Source organism: Chiloscyllium punctatum, chromosome 29, assembly GCF_047496795.1.
Source record: "Chiloscyllium punctatum isolate Juve2018m chromosome 29, sChiPun1.3, whole genome shotgun sequence".
NCBI classification, from domain to species: domain Eukaryota; kingdom Metazoa; phylum Chordata; class Chondrichthyes; order Orectolobiformes; family Hemiscylliidae; genus Chiloscyllium; species Chiloscyllium punctatum.
The window spans coordinates 56,286,085-56,311,078 of NC_092767.1; the positions used below are offsets into that span (position 1 = coordinate 56,286,085).

At 43.7% G+C, this 24,994-nt stretch overlaps 1 protein-coding gene across 1 annotated transcript; it reads left to right on the top strand.

The window, feature by feature from the left end:
- Window positions 1-10,236: 10,236 nt before the first annotated feature.
- LOC140454345 (uncharacterized) lies at window positions 10,237-24,754 on the top strand. The gene is made up of 4 exons (XM_072549052.1): window positions 10,237-10,516; window positions 14,721-15,023; window positions 18,631-18,741; window positions 23,698-24,754. The coding sequence occupies exons 1-4, from the start codon at window positions 10,291-10,293 to the stop codon at window positions 23,751-23,753; spliced, it is 696 nt and encodes a 231-aa protein (XP_072405153.1). The 5' UTR covers window positions 10,237-10,290; the 3' UTR covers window positions 23,754-24,754.
- Window positions 24,755-24,994: the final 240 nt, after the last annotated feature.

The following is a 24,994-nucleotide window of genomic DNA, read 5'->3' on the forward strand; positions in this document are numbered from 1 at the left end:
AATTAAATATCTTTCTTTGGTAACTGCTCCTTTCCCTCTCCAAGGCTATGATAAATGTGAGGCAGTTGTGGTCACTGTCACCAACATGTTCTCCCACCGTGAGATCTGAGACCTGTCCTGGCTCATTGCCAAGCACCAAATCCAAAATGGCCTCTCCCCTTGTTGGCCTGTCGACATACTGAGTAAAAAACACCCTCCTGAACACACCTGACAAAAACGGCTCCATCCAAACCATTGGTACTTAGGAGGTTCCAGTCAACATTGGGAAAGTTGAAGTCACCCATGACAACAACCCTGCTACTTCTGCATTTTTCCAAAAAATATGAGTTCTTCAATCTCTCTACTGCTATTAGGTGGTCTGTAGAAAACCACCAATGAGGCAGCTGCTACCTTGCTGTTCCTAACTTCCACCCATACTGACTCAGTAGACAAACCTTCCTCAACAACCTTCATTTCTGTAGCTATGATGAACTCTCTGATTAGCAATACTACACCCCCTCCTCTTTTTCCACCCTTCTTGTTCTTTTTAAATGTTCTAAACCCTGGAACATCAAGCAACCATTCCTGCCCCTGTGAAACCCATGTCTCCATTATGGCCACAACATCGTAGCCAAAGTACTGATCCATGCTCTAAGTTCGTCACTCTTATTTCTGACACTCGTTGCGTTTAAGCAGACACACACTTTAACCGATCCCTTTGTTTCACCGCATGAGAAACCTTCATGATAGAGTCACTACACCCTGGCACTGCCCCAGCTGCAACTGCCCCTCTTTCAGATATGTAGCTCTGATTCCCACCCCTTGCCAAACTCGTTTAAACCCTCCCGAACCACAAGAGCAAATCTCCCACCCAGGGCATTTGTGTCCCTCCAGTTCAGGTGCAACCTGCCCTTCATGTCCAGGTCCCACTTTCCCCAGAAGGTCTCCCAATGATCAGGGGATCTAAAGCCCTCCCTCCTGCACCAGCTTTGCAGCCAAGTGTTAAGCTGCATTCGCTGACTGTTCCTCACCTCACGATCTCGTGGCACCAGTACCAAACCTGAGATCACTACTCTACTCGTCCTGCTCATCAGCTTCCAACCTAACTCTCTGTTGTCACTTTTGAGATCCTCAATCCCTTTCCTGGCTATATCATTGGTGCCAATATGCACCATGATTTCTGGCTACTCACCCTCCCCTTTCAGAATCCAGTCAACCCGATCAGTGACATCCCGGACCCTGGCACCAGGGAGGCAACGTACCTTCTTGGCGTCCTACTCCTGACCACAAAATCTCCTGTCAATCCGTCTAACTATTGAGTCCCCTACCACTAGCGCTTTTCTATTCTCCCCCCTTCCCTTCTGAGCCACAGTGACAGGCTCAGTAACAGAGACCTGACAACTAAGGCTTCCCCCGGTAGGCTGTCCCCACCTGCAGTATCCAAAATAATATCACTATTGCTGAGGGGAACAGCCACAGGAGATCCCTGCTCTGTCTGTTGGTTCCCTTTCCTCCCCCTGACATTAACACAACTGTCCTTACCCTGTGCCTGGGGAGTGACCACCTCCCTGTACATCCTCTCAATTTCCCCCTCAGCTTCCCGGATGATCCGTAGTCCATCCAGCTCCAGCTCCAGGTCCCTAACTCAGTTTTTGAGGAGCTGGAGTTAGGTGCACTTCCCGCAGATGTAGTCAGCAGAGACATGTGAAGTGTCTCTCATTTGCCACATTCTGCAGGAGGAACATGCAACTGCCCTAACGTCCATATCCCACTACTCTGAAAGCCCGCACAGGATGAAACAAAGGGAGAGAAGAAAAGAAAAAGAAATGAGAAAACCTGAAAACTTCCCATGTTTAAAGACTCTTAGTAAGGTTAGAGGAGGTAGGTGGGAGGGAGGCCCTAGGTGTATGGTCTCAGATTTAGCTTTCACCCACTTAAATATTTCCTGGCAGCCCTCGTTTTTCTCTGCCTTCTCTCCTCACCGTTCTGTTCAAAAAATGTTTTTTACTCACCTTCCCAGCAGTCCTCTGCTCCTCTCTTGTACCTCTCTACAAATGGAATACTGTGTTTGCAGTTTTGGGGTCTTCTTATCTGAGGAAGGCTACTGTGGCTGTGGAAGGATTACAGCAAAGGTTTCCCAGACTGATTCCTGGGATGACAGGATGGACAGACGTTGAGAAATTGCATTGATTAGAACAATATTAACTGGGTTTTAGAAGATTGAGGGGTGGAATCTCATAGAGACCTGTAGAATTCCAACAGGACTAGATAGGATAAACACAGGAAGGATGATCCTAGTGATCAGGGCAGTCCTGAACCGGGGTCACAGTTTAAGGATAAGAGGTAAACCTTTCAGGACTGAGGTGAAAAGAAGTGTCTTCACCCAGAGAGTGTTGCGCCTATGGGAATCGTTATCACAGAATATGGTTCAGGCCAAAATATTAAAGGGATGTGTTTTCAAGAAGCTTTTGGGGCCTTTAAATGCAGGTGCTCCAATGCTTAGCTTGCCCTGGGCGAGAGACCTCACCTTGTATTCTCCCCCACAAAGCTATGAATGTGACCATTCCATTAAATGATTACTTCCAAGCTCATGATGAGCCAAGACCTACGATGGGGCTGACTGAGACATTTCGGAGAGATATTATCAGAACAGAGATGTGAGAATTATTTCTTTACACGGGCTGCACTTGTCAAGATATTCCATTAACACCTTGCTCAAACTAATTCAAAATTCACTTCCATTATTTAGTCACTGTGAGGAGGAAAGGATAAAATCCACAGCATTATTGTATTATCTTTTAGTCAACAGGCCTTGCTTATTTATCAGTAGATTATCATCGTGAAGGCAAGGTGATTTTGTGAACATTGTGTGACCTTCAATGTTAGTTAATTGCAGAAAGTGAAATAATTATCCCTGAGAATGTGGGAGAAACTGAGTAGGACTGGCAGCATCTGTGGAGAGAGAGAGAGAGAGAGAGGCACAGAGTTCACATTTCCAATATGACTTCTCTTTGGAACTCACCAAAGAAGAGTGACAGAGGTCTCACAACATTCACTCTCTTTCTCTCTCTGTCTCCCCAGATGCATTCTCTGTGCTAGTTTCTGATCTGCAGAATCTGTCGTTTTTCAGTTTTCCTCTTATCATGCATTCTCCTGTTTCAGAAGGAACTACACTGCGTCCAGCTCACCATGGAGAGATGGTGAGTACTGAGCCTTTTAATTTGAAATTGGCACTTTAACGCTTGTCCTGCACTTCCATCCTGTTAAGCTCTTCAAGGATAGGCAGGGTGGTGAAGAAGGTGTTTGTATTGGTCAGAGCATTAAGTGCAGGGGTTTGGGACATCATGTTGCAAGGCATTGGTAAGGTCGTATTCGGAATACTGTGTACAATTCTGATTGCCCTTCTATAGGAAGGATATTATTAAACTGGAAAGGGTGCAGAAAAGATTTACAAGGACGTCAGCGAGACTGAAGGTAGATAAGTTGGGACACTCTTTTCCATTGGAGCATAGGAGCCTGAAAGAATTACCTTACAGACGTTTATAAAATCATGAGGACCATAGACAAGGTGAATAGCCAAAGTCATTTGACAGAATGGGGGAGTCAAAAACTGGGTGGTATAGACTTAAGGAAAGGGCAGAAAGATTTAAAAGAGATCTGAGGGGTCATTTTATCATACAGAAGGTGGTGCGTGCACAGAACGAGCTGTCAGAGGAAGTGGTAGAGACAGGGACAATTCCAACATTTAAAAGATGTTCGGACAGGCTCGTGGATAGGAAAGCTTTAGAGGGATATGAGTCAAACACGGGCATATGGGATAAGTCCAGTTCAGCAAACCTGATCAGCATGGATGAGTTGGGCCAAAGGGTCTGTTTCCATGCTGCATGAATGTATGATATTCAATGTTAAACTGTCACACTAATCTGTTGGCTTATAACATTGTACTAATCGTGGTTTCAGTGAGGATTTGTATTCATGTCAGACAATTTAACTTGAACAAAACCACAGTGAAAATCAAAACTGAGCATATGTATTCACTGGAGAATGGGGGCAGCAGGGGGGATGGAATCTTAGAGAAACCTATAAGATTAGCCAGGGTAAACACAGGAAGCATGTTCCTGATGACTGAGGGGTGCTGGGAGTCCAGAACCAGAGGGTTCACAATCTAAAGGAGACTGGGTAGGACTGAGATGTGGAGAAATGTCTTCACCCAGAGAGTGAGCATCCTGTGGAATCCTCAGTCACAGAAAGCAGTCGGGTCCAACGTTGAATGTTGTTCCAGACAGAGTTGGATCTAATCTTAGGGAATAAAGTGACCAATGAGAGAAAATTGGGGGGAAGCAGTGCAAAGGGACTGAGTTGAGTGATCAGCCACAATCCTATTGACTTGGTGGAACAGGCCTGTGGGGTTGAAGTCTTACTCCTGTTTTGTATTTTCTGTGTTGCCATGTGGCAATTTTACAGAACACAAGTGACTGTGTGAAACATTCCCAGACAATTGAAATAAATCCGTGGGCAGTCTCTGCCACTGAGTGTAAAAATTTTGATGACGTTGAGCAGTCTTGTCTATCACATTGTTTGACCAAGTAACAGCAAATTTATTTTTGATCCCTTTCAGGAACTACAGGACTGTAACCAATGAACAACATCAACAGTTTCGAAGAGAAGAGTGGATGTTATTTGATGACCTGCAGGCAACCTGCTGAAACTAGAATGGAGAAAAGGGGGTTTTGAAATGGTACGTGCCCAGAGAAGGAAGTGAATGCTTTAGACAATGCCTTAGAGTAGTGAACGCAGCTCAGTCCATCACACAAACCAGCCTTTCTTCCATCAACTCTGTCTGTACTTCCTGCTGCTTCAGGAAAATATCCAACATAAACAAAGGTCTTCCCACGCCGGCAATACCCTCTTGGGCAGAAGATACAAAAAGTTGAAACATGGATTAAAATAACTGCTTCTTTCCTGTTGTTATCAGGATTGTGGAAGTATCTCTGATATATTCCAGTTAACCTTTCTCTGCACTTTCTATGCAGCTATCACAATATATTCTGCATTTTGTTCTATTACCCTGATGTACATGATTTATCTGGTTAGCATGTCAATATCTCAATATTAAATTGAACCAATTCAAAATCAAATCAAACGTTTTGTGAAGGGCAAACATGAGGGTGAGCAGGCCACAGAGAGAAGGCTGCAAGAGATGGAAACCTTCGCCGCCAAGACTACATACAGTCTGCTTTCCCACGCAGGATACTCAGGACCTGCCATGAAATTTGAGTCTGTTCTGCCTTCGAAATGAATCAATTTGGCAAAGTTTTTAATTGCTTCCTCCGTCCCTACACTGTTGGCATTTTGTACGATTTGGGACTTCTCCTGAATTCTGGTCGCCTTACCTGAGAATTCCACCTGCATGTTAAGACGTTGAGACTGCTCTCACAGCTGCAGCAATGAATCAGTTCTTCAGGCAGCATGACACTTTTTCTCTTCAGTGTGAGAGTTTATCCCTGTACGGAAAGTCCTGCTAACGGAAAGTGCCTGATTATTTTAATTGGAGAGAGATGCACAGTTCTCCAACTCAATAAAAAGGTAGAAACCTGCAAATGGAGTAGACCGAATTGAAATTGTTATCATTTTTGTTGCATTATTGATTTCATTTTATTTTACGTAGCATGCTCAATAAAAGCAGAAAACACCTAAGCCATAAGTAGTGAAATAATGAAACATGGATAGATTATAGACAGATTATGAGATTGACGAACATTGGAACAGGAGGAGGCCCTTTGAGCCTTCAATGCCTGATCTGTTGCCTAACTCCACATCCTGGCATATTGCCCCATAGAATCAATGCAGTGTGGAAGAAGACCATTTGGCCCATTAAGTTCAAATTGATCCTTCAGACAGCATCCCAAACATAGCCACCCCAACCCGCCTTGCATTTCCTGCAGCTGACCCACCTAACCTGCACATCCCTGTTCTTCGCCATGAACAGTCCCCATTAATAATCTATTCACCGTCCTCGCCAGATCTTTATCCACTCCCATGTCTGTCCAACTGTTCTTTTCTCACTTTGAGCTCTATCCTCACCTATCATTTACTCCTTACTCCCTCCTCATCTTCTCCATATAAATTGACATTTTCCTAGCCACCATCAGTTCTGAGAAAGGGTCACTCGACCCAAAACTTTTACTCGGATTTATCTCCACAGACAGCTGCTGAGCTTTTCCAGCAATTTCTGACATTATTTCTACACATCTTTGGATTGTGGAAGGAAACCCGGAGCACTATGTGTGTGGAAGTGCTTATTAACAACTCTCCTGAATGGTCTGGCCCTCGCTCTCAGACTGTGCCCTCCTTAGTCGTAGAATCTCCAACCAGTAGAAATAGCTTCTCTTTATCTACTCTGTATTTCCCTGCTAATTTCTTGAAGATTCCTTAATCCTCTCAGCTCAATAGAAAGGCCTAATTTCTTTAATCTCTCTTTTTCACTTGTACCCTGAAGTAAACCTACATTGTACTCTGTCAAAGGCCAATCTATCCATCCTAAGATGTGGTGCCCAGATTTACTCCAAGGGGGATCTGACCAGGGTTTTGTAGATCTGCAGTATAGTCTCTTCAAGAAGGTTTTTTTTTTAGATTAGATTCAATTCCCTACAGTGTGGAAACAGGCCCTTCAGCCCAACCAGTCCACACTGAAGACCCACCAAGACCCATTTCCCTCTGACTAATGCACCTAGCACTATGGACAATTTAGCATGGCCAATCCACCTAACCTGCACATCTTTGGGCTGTGGGAGGAAACTGGAGCACCCGGAGGAAGCCCACGCAGACACGGGGAGAATGTGCAAACTCCACACAGACAGTCACCCGAGGCTGGAATGAACCTGGGACCCTGGTGCTGTGAGGCAGCAGTGCAAACCACTGAGCCACCTGATGCTGGGGAGCTGGACAGGAATTTGGTGAGGCCACAGCTGGAGCACTGTGTGCAGTTCCAGTCTCCACACTATGGGAAGGATGTGATTGTATTGGACAGGATGAACCAGTAAGGTTCATCATTAGGATGGCACGGTGGCCCAGTGGTTAGCACTGCTGCCTCACAGCGCCGGTGACCTGGGTTCAATTCCCGCCTCAGGCGACTGACTGTGTGGAGTTTGCACATTCTCCCCGTGTCTGTGTGGGTTTCCTCCGGGTGCTCCGGTTTCCTCCCACAGTCCAAAGATGTGTAGGTCAGGTGAATTGGCCATGCTAAATTGTCCATAGTGTTAGGTAAGGGGTAGATATAGATGTAGGGGGTATGGGTGGGTTACGCTTCGGCGGGGCAGTGTGGACTTGTTGGGCCGAAGGGCCTGTTTCCACACTGTAAGTAATCTAATCTAATCTAATCTTATCAGCGGCTGAGTTCCAATTGAAGCTGATGTTCACTCCTGGTTTCATATTTAGAAATTTGAGTTCTATTTTGCAATGCCAGTTACTCAAACCCCAGACACATCATCGTCGTCATCCACAGAGCAGGCAGGAACACATTGAACCACCGCATCAAATCGACGGAATCAAAGAGTGCTCGATTTTATTGTTGAACATGTTTATCTTCCCATTTCTGCTTGGGATGAGTGAGTATGAGATAGTATTGGCCAAAATTTAATTCCATAAAATTTTATTATAATTGAGAAACAAAGTTTCAACAAGAAGGTCAGGGCGCGAAAATGAGGAACTGCAGGCACACAATGCAATATGTAACATCAATTGATATTTTACACAACACCAGGTTATAGTCAAACAGGTTTATTTGGAATTATTAGCTGGTGTGATTTTTAACTTTTTCCACCACAGTCCACCTCATGATTAATATTTTAAACCGATATAATCAGATTGGTGTGACTAGTTAGTTGAGAACTTTGATTTAAAAAAACAGAACAATGAAATGACTGGAAAGAAATTAACAATGAGCAGTGTTGGGATTGTTTAGTCCATGGTTTATGGCAGTAATTTAAATGTAAAGTTTATTCTGAGAGACTGCTGTGGCAGAAGGCAACTAAAAGGTTGGCAATCCAAAACAAATGCAGAGAATGCTGGAGAAACTCAGCAGGTCTGGCAGCATCTATGGAGAGAAAGAGAGAAGAAGCAAAGTTAAGTATTCGAGTCCAGTGACCATTCTTCAGAACACACGGATTATCGACATTTGGTAAAACATTCAGTGATGTATCTTTATGTGTTACTTTCCCATACCCTCACCCTTTTTTAGTGAATCTCCACATTCTGGTTGGACAGATAGGTGAGTACGCGACCTTTAAATCAAGTTATATTGGCCAATGTAAGAAGTCTGTGCATGTTAATGCTGTCATAATTAATTGCTTGCGAGTGGAGAAAAAACACAGTTCAACATCTTTTTGTTTGCTGGTAGTTGTTTTGGGAGCAGGTGAAGGGGCTGTGAGTTCAATTCGGTATAGGTTCAATTCCTGCATCAGCTAGGTTACTAAGAAGCTTTCTCCTTCTAAACCTCTCCCCTTGCTTGAGGCGCAGTCACCCTCAGATTAACACCACCACCCAATCCTCTCTCTCTATCTCTCTGTCTAATGAGAGAGCAGCCTCTATGGTCAGGTTGGACAATAGCCACTTTATCTTCTGCAGAAACAAACATGCCAATTACTGCAGAGAGAATTGACTCCATCAACGCTCAGGTCTCTGGTCTCTGTAGTTTCCCCTTTTGTTTTTGGACTGGAAAATTTGGGATCAACTTTCACCAGGGCATGAGATTTATCATGATAGGCTGGAGGAGCTTGTAGATTCTAAATGGTTTTCTTTGGGTGTGGAACAGTTCTGCTGGTTGCATTCATTGACTTGAAGCATTTGTCAGTTTACTATTGAAAATAAAGTGACTTGTTATACATTGTTCTGATGATGTAACTTGTTTGAAATTCAGTCAACCATTCACTCCCATATCACTAATTCAAATGCTACCGATTGATTTCAAAGACATTGAACTCAATAATTCTACTTTAAAACAGGAAGGGTTTACATCTTTTTTACCAGGATGCTGCCTGGACTGGAGGGCTTATGAGGAGAGGTTGACTGAGCTCGGACTTTTTTCATTGGAGAAAAGGAGGAGGAGAGGGGACCTAATTGAGGTATACAAGGTAATGAGAGGCATAGATAGAGTCGATAGCCAGAGACTATTTCCCAGGGCAGAAATGACTAACACGAGGGGTCATAGTTTTAAGCTGGTTGGAGGAAAGTATAGGGGGGATGTCAGAGGCGGGTTCTTTACACAGAGAGTTGTGAGAGCATGGAATGCATTGCCAGCAGCAGTTGTGGAGGCAGGGTCACTGGGACATTTAAGAGACTCCTGGACATACATATGGTCACAGAAATTTGAGGGTGCATACATGAGGATCAGTGGTCGACACAACATTGTGGGCTGAAGGGCCTGTTCTATACTGTTCTATGTTCTATGTTCTATGTTCTACCTTGTTGTGACATTGTTGTCAGGTAATGTGGAAGACCATAATAAACAGGAACAGCAGTAGGGCTGTTCAGTCCCTCGAGCCTCTTCTGCCATTCAACAAGGTCATAGCTGATCCCACATCCCTCATGTCCACTTTCCCTTTAACCCTTCATTCCCTGACTGATCATGAATCTCTCTCTGTCTCAGCCTTAAATATACACAAGGATTCTGTCCTCCACAGCTCTCTGTGGTAAGGAGCTCCAAAGACCCACAGCCCTCTGAGAGAAGAAATTCCTCCTCATCTCAGTCTGAAATTGGTGTCCCATTATTCCGAGACTGTGCCCTCTGCTCCTAGACTCTTACATGAAGGGGAAGCATCCTCTCAGCATTTACCCTGTCAGGCTCACATGTGATTGCTCTCATTCTTCAAAATTCCAGTGAGTAGAATCCCAACCTGTTTAACCTTTGCTCATTAGACAGCTCTTCCATCCCAGGGATCATCCACGTGAACCTTCTCTGAATGGCTGCCAATGAAATTATATCTTTCCTTAAATAGGGAATGCAAAACTGCTCACAGTACTGCAGATGTAGACTCCCCAGCACCTTGTACAGTGGCAGTGAGACCTTCCTATTCTTACACTCCAACCCCCTTGAAATAAGGGCCAACATTCCATTACCCCTGACCTGCTGCCCCTGTATGCAAGCTTTCTGTGTTTCGTGCTCAAGTGCATAGTGTTGCATACAAAAAAAGGCATATAACCCTGTTGCTGTCATTCTGTGCATGAACTGTGTTGGTTGCATATCCCTTAGGTGTTCTCCCAAAGCCGGATCTGTCTCTGAAGCCTTCTTATGGAGTGTTCGTTTATGGGGAGATGATAACCATGCACTGTCGCTGTCAGTGCCCAGTTTCAATGATCTACCTTTATGGAGGTTCAGAGGTTTCCCATCTACTCAACACTTCACTACTGCACTGTGATGCCAACCTTCCCATTAAAGTCAAAGATATCTATGAAGGTACTTTCCAGTGTCAATGTCTACTCACTGCAGACCACAGGAACCTATCTTCACCAAGCAATCCCATTCAGATACATGTACGAGGTATGTCAGCATGAATGCTTTCCTTCTTCCTATCCATGGCATCAATTTGTTGGTTTGGATTGTTGTTGCTCACCGGTTTGGATAATGAAAGTCCAGAGAAGATAGCACCATTGAATGTCAAGGAGCAATGATTAGTGCATTTTTCAATTATAACCCCAAGATGTTGACAGTGGAAGGGAACTCATTGATAGTAATGTCAAGAGGTGATGGTTAGATTCACTGTCAATGGTAATCCACAAGATATTGATAGTGGGGGCGGGGCAGGCAAATTCAGTGATAGCAATGCCATTAAATGTCAGAGCTTAGATTCTCTCTCAACTATCACCCCCAAATTATTGTTAGTGGGTGGTTTCAGTGATGGTGGTACCATTGGAGGTCAAAGGGCGATGGTTATATTTTCTCTCTCAATTATAATCCACAAGATGTCGATAGTGGGATATATTCAGTGACAGTGATGCCATTGAATGTGAAAGGGACATGGTTAGATTCTCTCTCAATGGTAACCTCCAGGATGTCGAAAGTGGGGAGTATTCAGTGCTGGTGATTCCATTGAATGTCAAGGGGCGATAGTTAGATTGTCTCTTATTAGAGATTGTCATTACCTCATTCTTGTGTGTTGCAAATGTTACTTGCTATTTGATAGCCTAAGCTGAGATATTTTCTAAATCTTGCTCTATTTGGACACGGACTGTCTCATTATCCAAGGAATGGCCAATAGTGCAGAATGTTGTGCAACCATCAGTGAACATGTTCACTTTTGACCTTACAATGGAGGGAAGGTAATGGACTGCATATTACTCATGAGCCGTCGGTGACTAACTCTGTCCTATCTTCTCTTTATTGTTGAATAGGAGGGTGTTGTCTCCCTACCCAAGAATAGATGTCATTGCCACAAAGGGAGTTCAGCAGAGGTTCAGTAGGATGATACTGAGAGTAGCAGGGCTGTCCTAGCAGGAGATATTGGCCTGAATTCCCAGTTTGAAAGGAGGAGAGGTGGATTAGATTGAAACTTATCATATTGAAATGAGACTATTCAAGGTAGAGGCAAGAAGGATGTGCTCAATGACCGGGGAGTCCAGAATCAGGGGGTCATGGTCTCAAGGAGATGGGGTAGGACTGAGATGTGGATAAATGTCTTCACCCAAAGACTGGGGAGCCGTGGAATTCTTTGCCACAGAAGGATATAGATGTTACTGAATATGTCTGAGAAAGAGATAGTTTTTTTGTAAGATTTGAAAGGCATCAAGGGATACTGGGAGAGCCTGGGGAATATGGCATTGAGTTTGAGGATCAACTCAAGTAGAAATATCGAAATTAGGAACAGGAGTAGGCCATTCAGCCCTGCCATTCATGATCATGGCTGACCTTCCAATTCAATAGCCTGTTCCCACTTTCTCCCCCATATCCTTTATTACCTTTAGTCATTGTTACCGCCACCTTCCACCCCCATCCTCCATAAGCATGACATCCAACTCCTTCTCTCCTTCTTGAACAACATTTCTCCGGCAGAGAATTCCACAGAGAATTACCCAAACTCGGAGTGAGGATATTTCTCCTCATCTCAGTCCTCCCCCGTCCACTTTAGACTATACTTCCTGGTTCTGGATTCCCCAAATCTTCAGGGACATCCTTTCTGTATTTTTCCCTTAATGTTTTGATATATACAATAAAACAAAGACCAAAATAGAAAAGCAGGTCTGAGTTCCACCATTAATTTCTGTTTATATTGATTGATGTACAGCAAGCTTTGTTCTGACCTGTGCTCAGGCATTCTTGATAAACCAACAAAAGTTATATCCATCAATAATGCAAAGTTTACCATACTATTCCATCCAATTATTACAGTTTTTAAATTTATTTACCTCAATGTAAATATATTTGTTGCTCAATTGAATGGCCACATGAAATATCAACAATTGATTCAATTTCAAGTCAATTTTTCCTCATACTTTGCAATCTACCACAGTGTCTGAGTATTCAGTTGAGGGTGCAAGTGAGAAGGCTCTCTGCCAGTAAGTTTTATTTAGGGAAAAGTGTAGATGTTCCTGCACTACATTTCTATTACTCAGTGTGTGATTTTACAATGATTATGTTACTTCTAGTTATAAACCCCCCCTGAAAATATATCAATGAAATAACCTAGACTGTAATGTTTATTTTGTTTGAAGGTAAGTATAAGGTTCTATGTTGCAGATGTGAGTTGATTGTTACACCATTAGGCCTAAAGCAAAATATACTTTATTCTTAGAAATAGTTGAGATGCAAACAAAAAAGAATTGTCATTACTTTAACTCTATTGAACTACTTGATAAAATAAGTAAATTATTTAAGTAGTAATCATCAATTGTTTCAATATAATAGCATCCCATAAACACACCTTGGCAAAGGCAAATTCAGCACAACAGGATTTTCTCAAGTGCTAGCTCCCTTCCAGTCCAGAAGAAAGGAACATTGAATAAAACAATCCAGCAGCAGAGAGACAGCTCAAGAGTTTTGGCTTGAACAGAGAGAAAGAGCTGTATCAGCAGCTTCAACAGCCAACTCAAAATGCCCAAATGAAATCACAACTCAAACCCTGGGTCTGTGTGATCCTGACTCTATGATCCTACTTTATTAATTTTACAAAAAACACACTTAGGGAGCTCAAAGTTATTTAGCCACTGCCTCAGAAGCAGACATCCGTTCATGAATCTGCAGGAGAAACAGTACAGAACACATCTCTCTTAAAGACACAGTACACTCTTGAATTTCAAAATATTTGATCAACTGGCAGACACCAGGTCTTATAGATGCTGGATAACAAAAATACTTGCTGCATATGTATTATTTCAGCTGGAAGCGTTCTTTAAGGTCTTATTAAAATGTATCCAAGAAGACATGCACTTCCTTAAAATACAAATATATTAGCTTAATCTAACTGAGATATGGGCAAACTAATAAGTTGAATGCATTAACTGAAATAACTTTTGACATATTCAACAAGACTGTTCTCCACATATTTTCCTTCACTTGCTTATTTGTCATTTCCAATTAACCCTTAATGCTTAACCCTGAGCAATCTTGATCAGGTGGAACAAGAAGTAGCAAATGAAGTTTAATTTTGAAAGATGCGAGGTATTGCATTTTGGTAAGGCAAACTAAGGCAGGACTTATACTATCAATAGTGGGGCCTTGGAGACTGTTTTTGAACAGAGTGACCTAAGGGTACAGGTGCATAGTTCTTTGAGAGTGGCATCACAGCTAGACAGGATGGTGAAGAAGGCATTTGGCATGCTTGCCTTCAACGGTCAGATCATTGAATACAGGAGTTGGGACTTTATGTTACAGCTGGTCACATTTGGAATACTCTGTATAATTCTGATCACCCTGCTATCGGAAGGATAGTGTGAAACTAGAAAGGATACAGAAACATTTTACAAGGATGTTGCCATTACTGGAGGGTGTGAGCAATAGGTAGAAGCTGGATAGGCTGAGACTTCTTCTCTCAGAGCTTTGGAGGCTGAAGGGTGACCTTATAGTGGTTTACAAAATCATGAGTGGTATGGATAGAGTGAATAGTCAAGTTCTTTTTCTGAAGGTAAGGGAGTTAAAAACTAAAGGAAATAGATTTAAGGTGAGAGAAGGAAGATTTAAAATGGATCTGAGGGGCAACATTTCCATGCGGAACTTGGTAAGTGTATGGAATGAACTGTCAAAGGGAGGGGTAGAGGCAGGTACAATTACAACATTTAAAGAGACATTTGGACAGGTTCATGGATATGAAATGTTGAACCATGTGGGCGAAACACAGGCAAGTGGGACCAATTAATTCTGGGAAACATGATCGGCATAGATAAGTTGGACCAGAAGGTCTGTTTCTGTGCTGCATGACTCTCTAACTATCAATCTCAGATGACAACAGAGGGGGTGGACAAGGTGAAAACCTCTTCTCCTCGTTTCTCTGCTTCTATTGCCAATTGCAATTGTTCAATCAGGCAACTCGCAGAGTGCAGGGAGATTTGCAGTACCTTGGTGATGGAATGACCACAAATGGACCAGTTTAGATTAAGCACTTACAAAACTTGACAGATCTGGCTCAAATTTAGATGTGCAATCATGACATTTGGGACTCTGGAAATGGACAGATTTCTCTGCATGATTCTCCACACTAATCATTCTTTCCCCTTTCTGCCTGGCAATTTTGTTGTACTATTCCATGTGACAGACAAACCGTCGCCACCGATAGTGAGTATAGTGCAAGGTTCCGCAAGTCCAGAGGGAGACACTGTTATCATTACATGTAGAGGGGAGATCCGCTCAAGAGGAGGAATATTTTACTTGTACAAAAGTCATTTCAGAGGTTTCACACAACTGCGTCGTGTGACTGTGGATGAGCAAAGCGTGAATTTCACCGTCAGTGTCACAGGAAAAGAGGCTGCAGGGAATTACAGCTGTCTGTACCAAACAGAAATCTCAGGGCATCCGATTGCTTCCTCATTCAGTGAAAGTGTTACAATTGCCTGGAAACGTAAGTCAAATCATGTTTTGATTTCATTTGATTGGATTTATTATTGTCACGTATTTGATTCATTGATTTATTATTGTCACCTGTACCAAGATACAGTGAAAAGTATTGCTTTTGCATGCTAACCAGACACATCATACCTTACATAAGTACATCAGGGTAGTAGAACAGAATGCAGAACATAGTTTTACCACTACAAAGAAGGTCAACTCTAATATACGAGAGATCTGTTTAGAAGTCTGATAACAGCAAGGATGAAGCTGTTCTTGAATCTGATGGTCTGTGTTTTCAAAGTTTTGCATCTTCAGCCCAATGGAAAAGAATGGAAGAGAGTCTAACTGGGGTAGGGGGAGTCTTTGATTATGTTGGCTGCTTTCTTGAGGGAGCAGGAAGTGTAGATGGAGTTAGTGAACATAAGGTTGGCTTATGTGATGGACTGGGCTGTGTTCACGGCTTTCTGTTGTTCCTTGCAGTCTTGGGAAGAACAGTTGCCATACCACGCTGTGATGCATCCAGACAGGATGCTTTCTATGGCGCATCTAGAGAAATTGGTCAGAGTCATTGTGCACCTGTCAAATTTCCTTAGCCTCCTGAGGAAGTAGAGGCTTTGGTGTATTTTCTTGACTGTAGCATCAACATGGATGGACCAGGACAGATTGTTGTGAAAAAGTGTGAAAAAGTTTTCCCTCAGGTCCTTTTTTAATCTTTCCCTGTCTCATTATAAACCTATGTGCTCAAGCTTTGGATTCCCCTACCCTTGGAAAAAGACCCTGGCTATTTACCATGCCTATGGCCATCATGATAAACCTCTATAAGGTCACCCTCTGCATCTTTTGTCCCAGCCTATCCAACCTCTCCTTATAACTCAAACCCTCCAATCTGGCAACATCCTTTAGAACAAAGAACAAAGAAAATGTACAGCCCAGGAACAGGCCCTTCGACCCTCCAAGCCAGCTCAATAACATGACTTGCCAGCTCTTATACTCAATACTCCGTCCGATCAAGGCAAGCATTCTAAATGCCTTCTTGACCACTCTATCCACCTGTGCAGCAACCTTCAGGGTACAATGGACCTGCACTCTCAGATCTCTCTGTCCATCAACTTTTCCCAAGGCTCTTCCGTTCATTTTATAAGACTTTTCTGCTTCCTTTCCAGTTTACCAACATCCTTCTTATAGCAGGGTAACCAGAACTGCACACAGTACTCCAGTGGCATCACCAACATTTTGTACAGCTGCCACATGACTCCCAACTCCTGTACTGAATACTCTGACTGATGAAGGCAAGCAGGCCAAACTCCTTCTTCCTCAACCTGCCTGCATGCCAGTGGGCTCTGTTGTGCAGTGGTAGTGTCCTTACCTCTGGAGCAGGAGATCCAGTGATATGCTGCTCTAGAGGTGGTATAATAACATTTCTGAGCAGGTTGATTAGAATAATCTATATGTTGGGTATTAGCTGGCTCCTGAAATGCAATAATACAGAAACATAACTGAGCAGATGAATAGATAAAAGAGGCATAAGGCAGACCCAGGAATGGTAAGGGCTTCCTTTTCATGTTCGACAATAAACAATGTTCCTTTCCAGTCAGTTTGTTGAGTCTCATGATACCTGTCTAATTCCAGTAATCTATTACACACTCCTTAGTCAAAAATCGATCTGACTCAGTTGTAAATGAAATGAATCATCTGGAATTGGTTGCTCAGCAGAGAACAGAATTCCACAGATTCATGAGGATCTGAGAGGAAAATGAACTCCCTTCATCTCATTTGTAAGTGCATGTACTATGGTCTTTCAGCTGGATTCAATCGTCTTAGTCTCTCACATGCATCAACACACCTTTGCAATATCTACACTGTCAAGTCCCATTAGATCTTATGTGTTTCAACCAGTTAATGTTACATTTGTCCCAGCTCCAATAGATACAGACCCAAACTTTCCAACAAGACATTGCTCACTGCTCCCCACTCCTTTCTAACATTTCCTTAACAAGACGTTACCCACTGCCCCCCACTCCTTTCCAGCATTTCCTCACAAGACGTTACCCACTGCCCCCCCACTCCTTTCCAACGTTTCATCACAAAACATTACCCACTGCCCCCCCCAACTCCTTTCCAACGTTTCATCACAAGACATTACCCACTGCCCCCCCCCCACTCCTTTCCAACGTTTCATCACAAGACATTACCCACTGCCCCCCCCCAACTCCTTTCCAATGTTTCATCACAAGGCGTGACCCACTGTCCCCCCACTCCTTTCCAATGTTTCCTCAACAAGACATTACCCATTGCCCCCCCAATCCTTTCCAATGTTTCCTCAGCAAGACGTTACCCACTGTCCCCCACTCCTTTCCAATGTTTCCTCAGCAAGACGTTACCCACTGTCCCCCACTCCTTTCTGTGACCAATATAAATGCAGAAGAAGGCCATTCGGCCCTTCGAGCCTGCATCACTACTCAATATGATCACAGCTGATCATGCCATCTAAGTATCTCACTTCTATACTCCTTTCTTTCCATACCCCTTGATCCCTTTAACAGCAGGAGTCACATCCGGTTCCCTCCTCAATATATCTAATTTATTGGCCCCAACAGCTTGCTGTTGGGGAGAGTACCACAGGCTGATAATTCCCTGAGTGAAGACGTTCTTCCTCATCTCAGCTCTGATTGGCTTACCTCTGACTCTTGTACTGTGACCCTGAGCTCTAGACTTCCCCAATATTGAGAACATTCTTCCCACATTTAGCCTGTCCAGCTCAGAGGAACAGAGTGATCTTGGAGTGTTTGTCCCAGATGCCTGAAGGCCACAGCACAGGTTAATACCATGGTTAAGAAGGCGTATGGAATATGTTCCTTTATCAGTCATGGAATGGATCATAAGAATGAAGAGGTGATGTTGGAGCTGGACAGGACTTTGGTGAGGCCACAGTTGGAGCACTGTGTGCAGTTCCAGTCTCCGCACTATGGGAAGGATTGATTGTACTGGAAGGGGTGCAGAGGAGATTCACCAGGATGTTGCCTGGCATGGGGCCGTGTGGCAACGTAGCGAGGCTGGATAAGCTCAGATTGTTTTCTTTGGGGCAGAGAAGGTTGAAGGGAGACCTGACAGAGGTGTGTAAGATTATGGGGGTGGGCATTATGTTAAGGTGAAGGACAGGCAGTTTCAAGGGGGTTTTGAGGATTGTTTCACCCAGACATTGGTGGGGTGAGATATAGAATGCAATGCCAGGAAGGACACCTCACAAACTTTCAAAATCACTTGGATGTGCACTTGAAGTGCCATAACATACAAGGCCTGGTGCTGGAAATGTGGGACGATTTCAGCTGGTCGTGCAGTTTACACTGCACAGACTTGAAAGACCAAAGGGCCTCTTTTGTATGTTCTGTATTTTGCATTCTACACTCCCTTCCATTGACCAATTCTGGCAAATCCTAAACCTCCCTTCCTTCGGTTTTGCGGAAAAGAAAGTGACATTACAACACTTGATTCTAACTCACTGGCCCTCGTTGTGACCATTTGAAAGTTGGCCATCTCTACAACAAATAGGTTGATGCCTCAATGTCTCGAGCTCCTGAACAGACAGCAATCTAAACTGGGTTCTCCTCCTTGCACAGAACAAGATAACAATGCAGTGACACTGGTGCATCTCTGCCTTAGTCTCTTCGTGCTCATTACACTGACAGTCATCATAATCGAACATTTCACTAACGGCTCACCACTGACAGGTAAATATTGCCACAACTGCTTTTGTTTTGAATCTTTGACATTCCCTAAGATTGTTATCTTCCTTGGCATGTCCACCATTATATTGGAGGATGGGTAGCGTGGCGCCTGGTATGCCAATGCAGAACGATGCCAACAGCATGTGTTCAGTACCCACACTGGCTGAGGTTACCACGATGAACTCTCCTTCTCCCCTTTATCCCTCCCCTGAGTTGTGGTGATCCTCAGATTAAACCACAACCCAGACCTCTCTCTCTCTCTGTCTCTCTCACTCTCTCTGTCTCTCTCGCTCTCTGTCCTCTCTCTATCTCTTTGTTTCTCTCTCTCTGTCTCTCTTGCTCTCTCTCTCTCCGTCTCTCTCTGTCTCTCTTGCTCTCTCTCTCTCACTCTTTTTGTCTCTCTTTCTCCCTCTGTCTCTCTCATTCTCTCTCTGTCTCTCTCTTTCTGTCCTCTCTCTCTGTTTGTCTCTCTCTCTGTCTCACTTGCTCTCTCTCTCTGTCTCTCTCGCTCTCTCTGTCTCTCTCTCTATCCTCTCTCTCTCTTTTTGTCTCTCTCTGTCTCTCTCTCTCTGTCTTTCTCGTTCTCTCTGTCTCTCTCTCTCTCTATCCTCTCTCTCTCTCTTTTTGCCTCTCTCTTTTTGTCTCTCTCTCTCTCTCTCTCATTGTCTCTCCGTCTCTCTCTCTCTGTCTCTCTCACTCTCTCTCTGTTTCTCTCTCTCTCTGTGTCTCTCTCTCTATCTCTCTCTCACTCTCTCTCTCTGTCTGTCTCTCTCTATCTGTCTATCTGTCCCTCTCTCTGACTCTCTCTCTCTGTCTCTCTGTCTGTCTGTCTGTCTGTCTCTCTCTCTCATTTTCTCTCTGTCTCTCTCACTCACTCTCTCTCTGTCTCTCTCTCTCACTCACTCTCTCGCTGTCTCTCTCTCTGACTCTCTCTCTCTCTCTCTCTCTGTATCACTCTCTCTCTGTCTCTCTCTCTCTCGTTTTCTCTCTGACTCTCTTTCTTAGTCTCCAATGTGACAGCAGCTCCATGATCAGCTGGGACTATGCCCTGTACAAATGTCTTTTAAATATTACAACTATACCTGCATCTTCCATTTCCTCTGGCAGTTCATTCCACATATGAATCATATTCTGAGTGAAAACATTGCCCCTTGTGTCTTTTTTAAACCTTGCCCCTTTCACCTTAAACCTATGCCTTCTAGTTTTGATCTCACATATCCTAGGGAAAAGACCTTAACTGTTTATCTTATCTATGTCCCTTGGGATTTTATATAATCTCTATAAGGTCAGCCCTCAACCTCTTCTGATCCAATGAAAAGGTCCCAGCCAATCCAGCCTCTCCTTACAAGTCAAACCCTCCAGTCCTAGTAACATCCTTGTAAACCTTTTCTGCACCTTTTTCAATTTAATAATATCATTCCCATAGTAGGGTGACCAGAACTATATACAACACTCCAAAAGTGGCCTTTGCAACTTTATAACATCAAATAACAATCACTGTCCTTTTCTTGCTGGAATTCTCGAGTATCTACTGACGTTGGAACCTCTGTGAAATTTTGGGAAGTCTGATATATTTTCTCCTTCAATCTGTTTTCTACTCAGTTGTTTTCCATTAGATAAGTCTATCCAAACCTTTGATTTTCTATTGCATCACCCCCTGTTCAATGTTAGTTTACATTCCCTTCAATGATTAAACTATCGGAACATCACCACATGGCTGAATATTACTGCTCAATGGTCGGTAGTATTCAAATGTTTGATCAGAAAATGCAGGAAATCTGAAATAAAACAGAGGAAAATATGTTATGAATTTCAGCAATTGAGCAGTGGTGAATAGCAAAGAAAAACAGAATCTTATAGTTCCTCTCTCTCCAAGGCAATTTTACTGCCAATTAATATTGAAACACTAACTAATCCTCACCAGGAGGTGATGGCCTGGTCTTATTATCGTGAGCATTATTAATCCAGAAACTTGCTAAATGTTTCAAGGAACCTGGGTTAAAATACCATTGCAGCAAATGGTGGAATTTGAATTCAACAAAAAGGTAAAATCTGGAACTAAGAATTGAAACCTTTGCCAATCGTCAGTGGAAAAACCCATCCGGTTCACCCATGTCATTTAGGTAAAGGAATCTGCTGTCCTTACCTGGTCTGGCCTACATGGAACTGCAGACTGACAGCAATGAAACTGACTCTCAACTATCCTCTGAAATGGCCTAGCAATCCAATCATTTCAAAGGCAATTAGGGACAGGCTATAGTGCTAGCCAGTCAGTGACACCCACATCTCATATACTCTATTTCTGTGATGCATGCACAAGGACCCTCAGATCCCTCTGCACCAAAGCAATCTGAAGATTCTTTCCATTTCAAGAATGTTGACTGTTTAATCTTCTAACCAAATGGATCACCTCACACTTACAACATGTCCAACTTTATCTGCCAGATGTTGACCCATTCACCATTCACATCCTTCTTCAAGTAAAGGGACAAAAATTATACACTATGGTAACCAAAGTGTTTGCAGGCAGGTTAAGTTCAGATCCCAGTCCATGCTATACCATCAACACAAGTAATACCCACAGAATGTCATGGGGAAATGGTTAGGTTGTTTCTCATCTGGCACAGTCCAACCTTTTGCAGGTTAGGTGAATTGACCATGCGAAAATTGCCAATAGTGTTCAGGGATGTGTAGGTTAGGTACATTAGTCAGGAGAAATATGAGTAATAGGGTAGGGGAATGGGTCTGAGTGGGTTACTCTTCGGAGGTTTGGTGTGGTCTTTTGGGCCAAATGGCCTGTTTCCACACGGTAGGGATTTTATGGACATTTTTATTTGCCCCTTAAATAAATATTAGGTCCCACCCACACTGGAGTTCTGAGTACACTTTAATTTGTAATATATGGCCTTAGTTCCTGCAGTTGATGTACACGACAGCTCGAGTGGCCAATTATGTATGAACAGGCTGCTATCTTTATTAAACAGGCCCCTTCCTACCTTTTTCCAGACTTTTCCATTTACCCAGCCATTCACTGGCCTATTTTATGATTCTACAGGCCACAGTGTGAAGAGAAGGGATACCTTTTTAAAACTTAGATGAGGAGGAATTTCACTAGCCAGAGGGGGGATAAATCTGTGGAACTGATTTCTGCAGTGATCTGTGGACGCCAAGTCATTAAGTGTATTTCAGACAGAGATAGAGAGATTCTTGACTTGTAAAGTGATCAAGGATTACGGGGGTAGGATGGCGTGGGGGGTGGGGGGGAGGAGGAGGGATAGCAGGAAAATGGGGTTGAGAACCTTATCATCTGTGATCCAATGGCACAGCAGATTCAATGGGTCAAAAGGACTAATTCTGATCCTGTATCTAATGGACTAACAATCTCATGGTTATCCATGTGACTCCTTCCCCAGTGTAACTGTGTTATACTGGATTTGTTTATTTTTTTAAATAGATTACATTACAGCGTGGAAACAGGCCCTTCGGCCCAACAACTTTCTCCGGTGTAATCACTTCCTTCTGATAGTGAGGCAACCAGAACTACACAGAGTATTGGGTCCAACCAATGTTTTATTAAATTGTAACAAGATTTCTTTACTCAGAGATTCTGTGCCCGGGCTAATGAAGGTAAACATTCTGTATGCCTTCTTTACCACTGAATGACTGCACTGACATCTTCAGGGATTGATGGATTTGCAGACCAATGATAGGATTTTTCTTTCACTTTTGTAGTCAGCGTGTGTAAACATATCAAAAACAGAGAATGCTGGAGAAACTAAGGAGGTCTGTGGGGAGAGAAAAAGAGTCAACATTTTGAGTCTAATATAACTTATTCAGAACTGTTAAGAAGGCATACAGTGTTTTGGCCTTTATTAATAGAGGGATTGAGTTCCAGAACCAGGAGGTTATGCTGCAGCTGTACAAAACTCTGGTACGGCCACACTTGGAGTATTGTGTACAGTTCTGGTCACCGCAACATAAGAAGGATGTGGAAGCTTTGGAGGGGGTGCGGAGGAGATTTACTAGGATGTTGCCTGGTATGGAAGGAATGTCTTATGAGGAAAGGCTGAGGGCCTTGAGGCTGTTCTCATTAGAGAGAAGAAGGTTGAGAGGTGACTTAATAGAGACATACAAGATAATCAGAGGGTTAGATAGGGTGAACAGGGAGAGCCTTTTTCTAAGTATGGGAAGGGCAAACACGAGGGGACACAACTTTAAAGTGAGGGGAGATAGGTATAACACAGATGTCAGAGGTAGTTTCTTTACTCAGAGAGTAGTAAGGGTATGGAATGCTTTGCCTGCAACGGTAGTAGATTCGCCAAGTTTAAGTGCATTTAAGTCGTCATTGGACAGGCAAATGGACGTACATAGAATAGTGTAGGTGGGATGGGCTTCAGATTAGTATGACAGGGCGGCGCAACATTGGGGGCCGAAGGGCCTGTACTGTGCTGTAATGTTCTATGTTCTATGTTCTAAGAACACACCGACCCTCTGAAGAGCAACCCACCCAGGCCCATTCCCCTACATTTACCCCTTACCTAATACTACAGGCAATTTAGCATGGCCAATTCATCTGACCTGGGCATCTTTGGACTGTGGGAGGAAACCCACGCAGACACGGGGAGAATGTACAAACTCCACACAGTCAGTCGCCTGAGGCAGGAATTGAACCCAGGTCTCTGGCGCTGTGAGGCAGCAGTGCTAACCACTGTGCCACCGTGCCGCACACATTTCCTACATGGCTATTTGTCTTTCATTTCAAGCCTTTCCCTGTTTTATGATATAACCACAGGATAGTCTTCTCTCACTGTGTTTACAGTTCAATGTATCAGGGACCCATAAACGGGGCTCCATTCAGAGATACTTTCACAGTGTTTGTAGGAAGCCGGTAAGCTAACATTTTAAAGTGCAGTCAATGATAATATGTCAATACACTGGGTTTTTTTTCACTTTTTGCAGGAGAGAGAAAGGATCTGAGAAAACGCAGTGTTCACGTCTTCACAACAGGAGTATGATGCTCGATGAGGGAATCGATTCATTTCCTGTTTCCAATGGGTTACAATGTGTGCTTCCTGTTGCTCCCCACCAATTGTTCCACATTTGTGCCTTTTCCAAAGCTGCTCCCTCTCTTGCCTGGACACATTCAGGAGACCGAGAAGCTTTTCATCGAATTATATAGGGCAGAAGAGGCCATTGGGCCCATTGAGTCAATACCACCAACCCGTTATAAATCTACAGCAGTCCCACTTTCCAGCTGAATGGGTTTATTAATGTCCTTTCAGGAAAAAACTTTATCCAGACCAGCCTCAGTGTGACTCCAAACCTGTAGCTTTGGTCTTAACTGACCCTCTGGGCAACTAGCGATGGGCCATAAATGCTGCCCCAGCCCATCGTGCCCACATCCCATGAACAAGTATTAAAAATAAGACGGTGTGTGATAATGGTTCCGATTGCCATCCAAGTATAGAACAGGGTATACAGTATATGTGCCCCCCATCCCCACCTCTTTGAAGCCCCTCCAAAATAGTGAAGAACAGGGCCTCAGTCTGTCTCACTAAGGAAGACAGAAGGCTCTGCATCATCGCCATCGCCAGACCATGGCAACACGACGCCTGGAGGAAGACTGACTCATCTTCCGCCTAGGAACCCTCTAACCACAAGGGATGAATGCAGATTTCTCCAGCTTCCTCATTTCCCCTCCCCCCCACCTTTTCTCAGTCCCAACCCTCAGACTCAGCACCGCCTTCTTGACCTGCAATCTTCTTCCCGACCTCTCCGCTCCCACCCCCTTTTTGGCCTATCACCCTCACCTTAACCTCCTTTCACCTATCGCATTCCCAACGCCCCTCCCCCAAGTCCCTCCTCCCTACCTTTTATCTTCGCCTGCTTGGCACACCCTCCTCATTCCTGAAGAAGGGCCTATGCCCGAAACGTCGATTCTCCTTCTCCTTTGATGCTGCCTGACCTGCTGCACTTTTCCAACAACACATTTTTCAGCTCTGATCCCCAGCATCTGCAGTCCTCACTTTCTCCGTGTTGGTCTGAAAAGGGAGTTTAACTATAAGGCAATTCCCTATCGCAACCGTTAACCAGTGATGGTTTGAGGTATAGAGGTTGAGTTCCTACCCCTGGAGCTAGGAGACCTGGGTTCAAGTTTCACATTTCCCTGAAAGTGGAATTGTACAGTGGATGGAAGTGTCCATTGGTCCATTGGTCCCTTTGGTCCATTGAGTCTGCATGACTGAACAGCTCTGAA